Source organism: Vespa velutina, chromosome 1, assembly GCF_912470025.1.
Source record: "Vespa velutina chromosome 1, iVesVel2.1, whole genome shotgun sequence".
In the NCBI taxonomy this organism is placed as follows: domain Eukaryota; kingdom Metazoa; phylum Arthropoda; class Insecta; order Hymenoptera; family Vespidae; genus Vespa; species Vespa velutina.
Genome location: NC_062188.1, coordinates 16836396 through 16848895, shown reverse-complemented (window position 1 = coordinate 16848895; position 12500 = coordinate 16836396). Strand labels below are relative to the sequence as shown.

Sequence of the window (12500 nt, the reverse complement as noted above, 5' to 3'; positions counted from 1 at the left end):
CGGCAAACATTAATTCCGTTCGTTCCGTGCTTGTAGAGACGAGGTTCGTGAGGTCGAGACGATCATTAAGATAACGAGACTTTTTTTCTCGATCTCTTGATAAAACTTACCAAGATTTATTCAATATAAGTCTCATACGAGAAAGAGAGAGAAAGAAAGAAAGAGAGAGAGAGAGAGAGAGAGAGAGAGAGAGAGAGAGAGAAATTAAGAGAAAAAAAGAGTGAAAGGGAGGGAGAAATTAAGAGAAAGAAAGAGAGAAAAGAAGAGGAGAAGAAGATAAATTAACAAAACGATTATTGAAAAAAAAAAAAAAAAATAATAAAAAATAAGACGGACCGTCTTAAGCTAAAAACAAGACAAACAAAAAAGGAAAAAAGAAGAAGAAGAAGAAGGAAAAATAAACTGAGAGATAAATAGTAAGAGAAAAAGATTCATCTGCTAAAGTACACGCTAACGATCGACATTCGTTAAATAAACGATCGAGCGAATACGCGGATAGTAAATTTGTCGATTGATGAAATAGTACGAGGAAGCTGAATTTCTCTCTCATGATGATTTATCGGTAACGGAAACGTAGAGATTAAACGAATCTATAACCGGCTCAAGTACAGATAGGTATCCAGAGTAGCCAAAGTCGTGAGTTTGACGTAAAACTGAAGAGGAGAATAATCCTCTTAAAGCTTACTCTTTCTCCCTCTCACCCTCACTTCCTCCCTTTCTCCCTTTGTCTCTCTCTCTCTCTCTCTCTCTTTCTCTTTCTCTCTCTCTCTCTCTCTCTCTCTCTTTCTCTGTCTCTTTCTCTTTTCCTCACATGATCTCGATCTAGATCTATCTTTCTCGTTTACACTGCATCAAGAGTACCGGATTCGAGTGCATGCCGTTGGGCAAAAGTGTGCGAAGAAGTACGCACGATTCGGTGCATTCGCTTCTTGTAACTTCTATCCATATATATATATATATATATATATGCTCTTAATGTGTGAGGTAGTATGTATGTATCTATGTATGTGTGTGTATGTGTGTAGGATGCCCTATCCATACCATGAGAACTGTCCGAGAATCGATTGAACGATCATTGCTCGTTGATCGTCACCGCTTGCTAGAAGTCCTCTCATAAACACATACGCGCGTATAAACACACAGATAGATACAAACACATATACTCTGTCTATCTGTCTATCTCTCTTATACCAATTGCCAATCCATTCCGTCTCTCTCTCTCTCTCTCTCTCTCTCTCTCTCTCTGCCTCTTTCTCTCTATCTATCTATCTATCTCTATATCTCTATCTCTTTCTCTGTCTCACTTCCTCGCTCAGTCACTACCACCCGTTTCGGCCCTCTCCAATAATTTAGATAGTTTGTAATTAAATTTAATGACGCTCGTCGTTGGAGCCTCGAGGGACCTACCCTGGCTCGTACTCGAATTTCCCTCGAAATTCATCGTACGAAAAGCGCGTTGTCGCACGCATGCGCCCTACTACTCATAGATTTGATTTCATTAACCTTATCTCTCTTTCTCTCTTTTCAAACTTAATAACATTATTTACTTATCAAAATAATTTCATTCTGTCTTAAAATAAATAAGATATTAAATGTAGTAATAATACTAATTAGAAAATAAATCGAGCTACATGGAAAATTACCTGCTTGTAAATTATTTTAAGAATTAATACGACACGTGTCAGAATCAATAGTAATATTAATTATCTAATTGTAATATTTTGTTAACTAGAATGTCTGTTCTTTCTTTCTTTATCATAGAGTTTTCTTTATCGTTTGAAATAAATCTAAAATAATTCATACTATTGTCTCATAGGAATGAGATAATATATCATGGTTATTATAAATTATTATTGAAAAATTATTTTATTTCTATTAGATATGGGAAATCGTTCCTTCTATTTTTCTTTTTAATTAATATATCAATGAAATCCTTCGATGAAATATTCATTATCATTAGAAAATAACTTTTCGTTCGTTATACGTAAAAATTACTAAGGGAAATTGGTTAGAATCGAATTTATTTATTTGTTTAATGAATAGTCCTTTTAGTAACATAGAATCAATTAATTAAAAAAGTTAATGCGTAAGACTAATTAGTAACGAGATGTAAAACGTGCGATAGAAATTTTAGGAAGGTTTCGTGGTAGCGAGGTACATAGGTATCTATCTTGAATAGGTACTTCGTAAATTATGCAACGCGCTAATGCGTTCGAGAGAATTAGACGATATTATGCAAAGTTCACGTTTGATAATGATCGCTTCGAAATAAATTAATCGTCGGCCGGAGGTTCATCATCCATACCGACCTAAAAGAGTAGACGTACGCGCCCCGCTTAATTTATTTAATTGGGGAAAATGGCCGGCGGACGTTGTAAAAAGAGACTCGTGCGACCGTATTCGACGAGATGACAGGCAACGTTTCCAACCCTTTTATAGCGTTTAATTTAACGCTCGTCCACCATGAAATACTAAATTGCAATGTCGATTTCACTGAAAACTTTCTTTCCAAAGAATTCAAAATAATGCGATCTTTAATATTAGTATCTTTAATTATCCGAAACTACGAATTATTTGTGCTTTTTACTTTTCAAAAGATTAATGGCGTATTAAAGAGTCTGCACAAATTTCTTTAATGCTATGGATGAGATATGTTATATCTTTCATATTTTTATTTATTTGTTTTCTTAAAGAAATCTCAAAGAATATCGAACGAACATTATATATATATATATATATATATATATATCAATTTCGAAAAATTCGACATTAAATTGCTAACAAAAGTAAATCATATGGATATCGATGAAAAACTTGGGAAGGAATGAAAACGTATCATTTAAAAACGAAACAGTCAATATAATGCGTGGAACGTATGATGATTAAATGTGCTGTGTACTCGTTTCAATTATAAACCCAACGCTCTCGTTTACGAGATTCCCGAGAGTGTTACATTATGTATTTGAAAGCAACCAGAAAGAGAGAGAAAGAGAGAGAGAGAGAGAGAGAAAGAGAGAGAAAGAAAAAAAAGAGAGACAAAGAAAGATACTCGATCGCGATGAAAATAAAAAATAAAAAAGGAGAAAAGAGGAAAAAGAAGTTAGAAAAAAAGAAAAAAAAAAAAAAGAATAGAAATAAACGCAGACAGCTAGCTGGTAACGCACCGGAAAGGTTTCACACGTTTCTGTATTGGTAAAGAGGGGGATGAAAACACAGGAAACCCATTCGTGGAGCGCTAACGATGACAAATGAACGCTTATTATCATACTGGACAGTACTGGCGTAGGACAAAAAGCCATTCGTTCAAATTAAGAAGTTGATTTGAATTTAATGATGTTTCGTTTACTTATTTTGTCACATTTTTCGTACTTCTAACATATTCGTCATTTTTTGTCCCCTTTCATCCTTTTTCATCCTTCTATCTTGCCACTTTTGATCCTGTCTCCCTCTCTCCTCCATCATCCATACTTACTCGAGATTAACGATTAGCTCCGACTAGTAAAAATTATATCAATTCGTATTTACGAAGATTTTTGATGACTTCTTCTTCTTTTATTCCTGTTCGTTCACTCGTAGCATTTTGACGTTCCTATTTGATTCCTTTTCCTTTCATTTTTCCAAAGAGAGTTTCTCAAACAACGTAAAAGTTCACAGCGATACCGGCCAGACAAAGAATGGCCGATCATAATTTGACGAGACAAATGGGCCAGACGTTAAAGCAAATGTTTCCTCAGAGTAACGACAATCATTTTACGATGATCGATGTTTTATGCGAGAGGACCGAAAGAAGAAAGAAAACAGATGGTATCATTAAGTATTAAGTCCTTGATCGCAAAAAGAAAAAAAGAAAAAAGAAAAATAATAATCGGAAGTTATGAGACGATGAGGAAGTCTATTGAAGCAAAAAAAAAAAAAAAAAAAAGAAGAAAAAGAAGCAAAAAAATAAATAAAAGAGAAACGAAAAAATTAAGAAAAAAAAAAAAAAAAAGGAAAAAAGAGAGAGAAAAAAAAACAGGAGAAAACAGAATAGAAATTGATAATAAATTTATATTTTTAGAAAGTTTTATGCATTTATTAATTATTTATTATTATTACTTTGTTTCTCTTATTGCATGTAATAATAATTAATAATTAATAATGTCAAAATGTATTACATACGTATACGTATATTACGATATTGTCTCATTGAGAAATATCAAATTGAACAAAATGAATTCATTTCATTCGAACAATTATATTTTTAATAGCAAAGAAGAAAAGTTCTGCGGACAATTTATAACGATAAGATAAATAAATAAATAAATAGATATATATATATATTTTTTAAAGAAATAAATTTCTTTAAAGAATGATTATGATTGAACGTAAGTACGTAGGCCGTTTTATCGAAGAAGGAGCCTCGGAACGTTCTCTTTCTGAACGTTGTTTCTTCTTCGTAGAAAAGGCGTACGTGTTAAATACGCGTCACGCTAACAAACCTTAAGGACGTGCGTTGTACATTAACGGGGACGAAGGCTCGTTACACTCAGTGGGTAGAGCCGGTCGCAGGTAATCCGATTTAATCCTCGCAAAAAGGTGAGTCGAGGGCTCAAGTGGATAAAGCCGATGTTGCTCGGCCTGCGCTATAGTGGTGGTAATAGTAATAGTAGTAGTAGTACGTCTCGACGTTTTCTCCAAAGACCCTACGTAAAGATCTTGCGCTTCGAGTGCCGAACTGTAGACTTTCGTAGAAAAGAATGAATGGTTCTACTCGAAAAGGCATTCTTTTCACCCTCTTATCTCAAATTGCGAGTTTCGAGAAGCAAATAATTGCCGTACTTACGTTTATCTAATTCGACGTAATATACATTCGTAGTAATATGTTAAAGAAATTCGGAAGAGAGAGAATGAGAGAGAAAATATCTGAAGAAATTGTAATATATCATGGAAAAAGAAAAGAGAATAGAAATTTTACGAGTGATTATTAGAAATAATTATTATTTAAAAAAGAAAAGATTTATGTTTTATATATATTTAACAAATATCTTCTTACATTTTTAAAGGCTCAAAATTGACTTGATTTCTAACCCTTTATATTCCCCGTTCATATACTCGTTCATTTAATTAATCATATATTCCCCGAGCATCGATACTTCATTTAAGAGATTGACATGTCAAATTTTTATAAAGTACATTCAATTTATATTTTTATTGAATTTAAGATAGTAGATACGTATGCGTTGTTAAAGACTTAAGGTTTTAGGGTAAGTAAGTACCTGCTTTGAAAGATCGATGCGAAAAGACGTTAGAAGACGTTAAACGATGTTACCGTCGTTCTGGGAGGGTAATTGTGAAGGGCAGAGCTGAGGGTCTTCTGAGAAAAATTAATTTCTAGCTTTTTTAAAGTCGCGGCACGTAAACGTGTCTTTCTTACTGAAGGGATGAGTTTGCGCGAAGTAGATGAAGAAGAAAGAGAGAGAAAGAGAGAGAGAGAGAGAGAGAGAGAGAGAGAGAGAGAGAGAAGAGATGGTTCGATCAGAAGTCAATAAGATTAGCTGGTAACCTACGTGGAACGAGGTCAAGATCGACTTTTCTCTCGACACCTTCGCCTCTCAAAACGTACTTATAACTTCCGTTCAGAAGAACTAGACGCCGAAAGAGATTACCGGAAGTGGCACTTCCCGGGTAACAAACAGAAACTACCGGTAAACTTCTTTCTGTCTATCTGTCTCTCTCTCTCTCTCTCTCTTACCTTTCGAATATTCTTTTTCATTCTTTTTCCTCTCATTTTCTTCCTTCACTACTCTTTTCTTTATTTTTCTTATTCGTTTCATTGCAATGCCTCGATGGTTCGACTAACAGTTTATAATCTAGTTATTCAACTCAGAGGGCATAAATTCTCCGTTGAATTTCTCCCTTAGTAAAATTTAAAAAGAGAATAATAAGAGATAACAAAAAAGATACGCTTCTTGATATCGGAAATGTTACTGACGTGGTCCTCCCCTTTTTTTTTTTTTTTTTTTTTTTTTTTTTTTTTTTTATTTTGCTCACAGTTCTCGCAAGCTGTAGGGGTGAGGAGTGCGGACACGAAGAACTTACGAGATGCGCCAGGCCTCTCAAGAAGATCAGTAACAACGATCTTAGCTTCGTTACGAAGAAGGAGGATCTTCAAGAGCTATGCCCGTGAGTTTTTCAACTTTATTAAATCGACTTAACCGAATCTTAATTGGCATCTAATTAAATTGACTATTGTTTCTTCTTATCTTTCTTTTTTTCTTTTTCTTTCTTTTCTCTATCTCTCTGTCTCTCTCTCTCTCTCTCTCTCTCTCTCTTTCTCTTTCTCTCTCTTTCTCTCTTCCTATTAACAAAAATAATTTCCAATATTTTTCAATACCACGAATATTCCTTTTTCGTACGAATTACGTATCAATTTGGTAAATGGACAATTTCTCTTATGAATAAATTTAAACTGTAATAATAGAAATTTCTTTTTATTTTTCTATTTATTCATAGTTCGCAATTAATCGATGTCCATATCGATGTTTCATCTGAGTAATTCAAACTACCGTCGATTAATTTATTAATTGACTCTCATTAGCTCGTTACACTATACCGGCAATGGTTCTCGTTAACATTGACCGCTATTGCTAATGAATGCATTCTAAACAAAGAGAATCTAATCGAGACTGATTAGATGAATCGAAATTTCAATCATATTGTTTCGCGTTGCAGATCCTTTAAATATATAAAAGCTTTGATTGTAATCGTATTTTATTATTATTATTATTATTATTATTATTATCATTATTATTATTATTATTATTATTATTCATTTTTATGTATAGAAGAATTTTTCTTAGTATCAAAATCAATACTCCTCTCAACTCCCATAAGCTATGGCTTTAACGTTGGACAATATCTTGTCGAAGTAGCATACGTACATACGTAGGAAGCTTACGTCGAAAGGTCTTAAATCTACTTCTTTAAGAGCGGCTTTCCTGCAGGACGGTTTTCTTACGAAAAATCCTCGATTTCATTTTGGTTTTCCCCATGGTAGTTGATTTGTATCGCAAACGTGGTAATTTTAAATTCCGTACTCGCATAGAACTTATCTTTGTGGCACCATGAAAAATTTCTCTCGACGATTTTCCTTCTTATCTGGAGTTCCTTTTAAATTTTTCTTTTTTTTTCTCTTGCTGTCTCTCTCTCTCTCTCTCTCTCTCTCTCTCTCTCTCTATCTCTCAATTTTTTTTTCCTTTTCGTTCTCTTTTTATCCATTATCATACCTTTGAAGAAAATGATGTAATCGAATTACTTCACACGCGGCATCAACATTTTCCACATTAAACGCGCCAGAAAGGGCCTTTAACCGCGCCATCGATAATTTCATTAAAAAGCGAGAACACGCGTGGCTTGTTTGGCATTATAACTCGTAATCCGAGTATGCTCGAACTATCCCAGAGTATAATGGACCAACCTCGATGTCATATGAGTCCTCGGACCGCAATGAAAATCGCATTAACGTGCCGGACCTAGACGATTATATGGAATAAAAGAGGAGAACAACCGAATGGCGTCATGCATTTTCGGACTTGCATTTTCCTCTTCGAATTTTGCTCGTTGATTCTGCTGTGTTAGTTGTTCTGTTTTTTTTTTTCTTTTCTTTTTTTCTTTTTTTCAAACGAGAAAAAATTTTCTTTACCAAAATCTTTTTACAATTTTGTAAGAAGTGATTAAAAAAAAAAAAAAAAAGAAATACAATAAAAAAATATCAAAATAGATCTATAAATCGCACATAATCCTGGCAATACATACGCAAAAATCGAAAATATATTTATTCTGAAAAATAAAATATTATCAATGGTATAGCTTTCACTGAATATCAATGAAAGCTAATCATAGATATCCCCAAATTAATAAAATCTAATTCGAATTGAATTAAAGCTTACCAAAGTAAATAACATTTTATAATTCTGAATGAATTTGTAAAGATTTATATAAACATAACGATACCGTTCATAATTCATCTGATACCGCGTATCATATTTAATTAAAAAGTAGTCGTAAATTTAATTACGTAAAACGTTTGAATAAAAAGTATTCATTTATGTATGCAATAACAAACAAAGTAGAAAATTAAAATGTAGAATATTAATGATTGTTATCTTATTTTATATACAATATATTTATATATATGTGTATATGTATATATATATATATACATAGAAAAACTTTCATATGTAAAATTTCAATTAAAGTTGGTTCGTTGGTTGAATTGAACGAGCGTACAATAAATTATAAATGAAAGTACGCACATAAGTTAACTTTAGCTTTACAATTTTCTTCTCTGAGTGCCTCGGGTAAGTCGAGTTTCGACGATTTTCTCGCGTGTGCAGGATTGAAATTGAAATCTGAAATTTAGATGCCTTTCGCCCTTCGGCAAGGTAAGGTCTCGCTGCAAAGCCTAAACCATTTTTCTCGCTATAGAGAAATGTAAAGAAAGCACGTAGAAAATTCTTTTTCAACGTTAAAGCCTTGACTTGCAGTATTATTCAAGGTCGCGAGTTATCTCGTAGCTCGAGTTGAAGTAGATATCTAGTTATATTGAAAGTTCCGAAGAAGATGTAGATTGAGTGGATAAGATAAAGAAAAGAAAAAAAAAAGGAAAGAAGGTCAAATTCGTAAGAGAGATAGAGACACAGAAAAAGAGAGAGAGAGAGAGAGGGGAAAAGAAGCATACAAGCCTTTTAATATATATTCTTTCATCTCTTCTTTCTACTTTGTTTTTAATCTTATATCATAAGGATCGCGATTTCCTTGATTTTTTTTTCCTTCCTTTTTCTCTACAAATTCGTTAAAACATTGACACTAAAAATGAAAGATTATTTCAAAACCAAGATATAGAGAGGATGGATAAGGGAAAAGAAAAAACAAAAAAAGGAACATTTAGATATTAAAGGAAAGCTTATGATAATAATTATATCATTTCGAAAGAAAACTATTTTAGTAGAATAAATACAAATGTTCATTTTAAATTCAAACATTACACTCTATATCCTTTTAAACGAAATTAGAAAATTGTCTAATTTCACTTATACGTTCGTTCATATCTTCAAATTCGAAACTAATACATAGGTATTAGCTTTTCTTCGTATTTGTTCTTAACTGATCCTATATATATGAATACATATATATATATATATATATATATATATATATATATATATATACACATATATTCAAATTTAATTCAAATATTCGAGGAACTAAAGCAATGATTATATGATTTCAATTAGGACGAAAATCAATTAGTTAAATGAAATCGATTGAGTCGAATATTCGAAGTGATATAATACAGTTTACAGAGAGTATTAACAAATTTCCTATTTCCCAATTTCTCTATCGATATTTTCAGAGACATCCAGGCTGGCATGAAGTGCATCAAGACGTATACCGTCAAGTGCATGAAGGACAAACAGAGGGAACACTTTAACTCTTTGTACACGGGAACAAACCAAGCGATTATGGAACTTTGCCAGGATGGTCCTTACCAGGACGGTAAGTGTGCTGGACCGTCTTAACGTTCGAGTCTCGCGGCCGTGCAATTTCCTCGAGAAAATCGATAAATTCAAGACGCATTCGAGATAGCCATTTCGTCGGTTACTGCGTTGTGTCCTTTACAGAATCAAAGGAAATCCCTTTTCTCTTTCTCCCTCTCCCCCCTCTCTCTCTCTCTCTCTCTCTTTCTCGTTTTTGGCAATTCAGCCTTCTACATACATGTATATGTATATATAAGTGTGTGAAAGACAGAGAAAGTGAGAGAGAGAGAGGGAGAGATAGATATAGAAAGAGAGAGAGAGAGAGAGAGAGAGAGAGGATACACGCGCAATATTCCCGTAATCTCGAGAGTGCCGAATGCATTATTGAGTCGAGTGCCGGTCGCTATCTCTGACCGTGCCGTATCCCTCTAATCTCGAAACACAGAGATAGCTCGAAACTAGCCGCGTGATCTCTCTCTCTCTTTTCCCTCTCTCTCTCTCTCTCTCTCTCTCTCTCTCTCTCTATCTTCACTTATCGGATATCTTATTGGATCACATCGCATCGGTTTCGCACGAACGATGACCCAACCTCTTTGCCATGTAATTTAATATATTTACTATTTGACGTAAATTTTTTTTTCTCGCCCTTACAATGATTCAACTTAAACGTTCGGCCATTCAATCTTTTTGAAACTATTTGACAGATCGGTTAGATCAATAAATGATTATTATCTCGAAACGTTATTTTATTTTATCATTCGATTCGTTACCTTTCTAAAATATATTGTAATTTAATATTTATCGTTACGATGTTTATTGATGATGATGATGATGATGATGATGAAATGTTATAAACATTTTATTGTATTTTTGATTTCAGAATATCTGCAGCACGCACCCTGTATGCAGAAAGTTAAGAATGAGTATGATCTTTGTTACAAGAAATACGAGAAGACCACTCAAGAGATGGAGAGAGAAAATCGTACGGCAGGTGCTTATGGTTCTCTCAAGTCGGTTTGTTGGTAAGTGAGATATTTTATATAAACGAGGATAATGAAATTACGGAAGGATAATTATGAAGTAAGAGTATTTCAATTTATTTAATAAATAATTTCAATGTTTAATATCACTTTTTCATTTCCTATTCTTTTTTTTTTTTCTTTTTTTTTATAAAATTTTACTATAATCTTCGCATTCACATTTATCTTTTCGTTATTCGATTTGACAGGAAAGAGATCGATAAATTAAAGTAACCACCTTACTCATTGACTTTTATCACAATCTTTATCTTTTCTTTTTTATTTCTTCCACGTCGGAAGTTTCACTTTATCGCGGTACGTTCTTCGTATCGTAATTCATTGACGTTGAACGTCGAAATGCTAAGTGCGCTCAGATTTCCTTGAAATTTGATCTTTAATTAATTTCATTGGTATCATTCGTATTCATTCTGTTTGTTTTGGCTCTCTTTATTCTCGATAAAATTTAGTAGAATACTATTTGAAACGAGATGGATTATGTCAATGTTTCAAGTGTGCACGTTTGAAATAGAATATTTAACAAATATTTTTAAAGTTAATTACATTCCATACATTTTCAAATATTTTTACATAACAATTATTTGTTCATCGAAAACATCCGCGAATATTTTCGATGAACGAATTTAACTTTTAATGTTATTTCATTTAAATAAATAGAATATAGAATTTCATCAATTATACAAGATAGACCTATCGAATTTATATCCATATTCCGAGACTCGTTCGATACATTTTTTTTTATCCATTTATTCACTTTTAATACGTTTTATATTACACTAAATGACGTCACGAATCAGGATGAATTCATTTAATATAACAAGACTATACAAATATTACAAGGGAATATACAAACATAATCTCTTTAATTGTAGAATTATATTACGCATTTGAAACGGTAATTCTCTCTCTCTCTCTCTCTCTCTCTCCACATACAAATTATTTGCAAATTTTCCAATGTCAAAAACTGCGTCAAATTGTACCTTGAAATATCATAAATATTATCAAGATATATAGTCAATTCCACAGTCACATAATCCTTCTTGTTCGGTAACCCGTTTTATTTAATTTAATCTCATGATTTCTTCTTCTTCTTCTTTTTTTTTTTTTCGATACCTTTTTTTTCCAACCTTGACAATATCTTAATACCTTCAACGCAATATTCCATGGGTTTTCATACGTAATAAAGGGAAAATAAATGTACGCATCGATTTAATAAAAATTTAAAAGGTCATATAACAAATATCATGAGTGTCAATAGATTCGCGACAAGAAATGAAATTAGATATTAATAGATAATAAATATCTGTCGTAGAGCTCATTTTTCAATGTTTTCGGGTTGCGCACGCGCATTCATAGAAACGATATTTCCACTTCCTCGGATCTTCTCTCTCTTTCTCTCTCTCTCTCTGTCTCTCTTTCTCTCTCTCTCTCTCTCTCTCTCTCCTCCCTCTTTTTCCCAAAGGATGCACGAGTTCAAAAGCTGCAACAGACCGTGTTAGAGATAGGCTAATGACATTACACTCTATGTACATCCATCAACCTGAAAACCTGCCTTGTGTATTTACACGCGGTTGTTCGCGAGATCACAACGGCGAAACGACGGGACGAGAAAACTGAGAAGAGTCATTCTCTACATTTCGTTCTCTCTTTGACCAGGAAATACAATTTTTCTATTCGGTTCGATCTGGTTTCGGTTATTCATCGATCATTTGAAAAGTTTAGAAAAAAATTATTATTAATTTTCAATTTTATAATACAATATATTGTTACATATTAATAGTCGTTTATAAAATTATATCATAAACAAATTGTTAGATGATAAAAATCGTAGTTTTTATAATAATAAAAAAAAAAAAAAAAATATATATATATATATATCATCATAGATACGGAATCATTTCTCAAATGATTGCGTTTTATTGTATGACAGATTCATTATGAAATA

The 12500-nt window shown here is 32.8% G+C and overlaps 1 protein-coding gene across 3 annotated transcripts in view; it reads left to right on the top strand.

Annotated features, from left to right (window-relative positions):
* Positions 1-12500, top strand: part of LOC124957543 — a 68638-nt gene that overhangs the window by 17272 nt on the left and 38866 nt on the right. For all 3 annotated transcript variants that reach the window (XR_007103660.1, XM_047514552.1, XM_047514551.1), the window contains exons 2-4: positions 6033-6162; positions 9395-9537; positions 10399-10540. Coding sequence is in view for 2 of the 3 variants with exons in the window: in XM_047514552.1 (XP_047370508.1) it covers positions 6033-6162; positions 9395-9537; positions 10399-10540 (415 nt within the window). In the remaining variant the exon portion in view is untranslated. The remainder of the gene's footprint in view (positions 1-6032; positions 6163-9394; positions 9538-10398; positions 10541-12500) is intronic.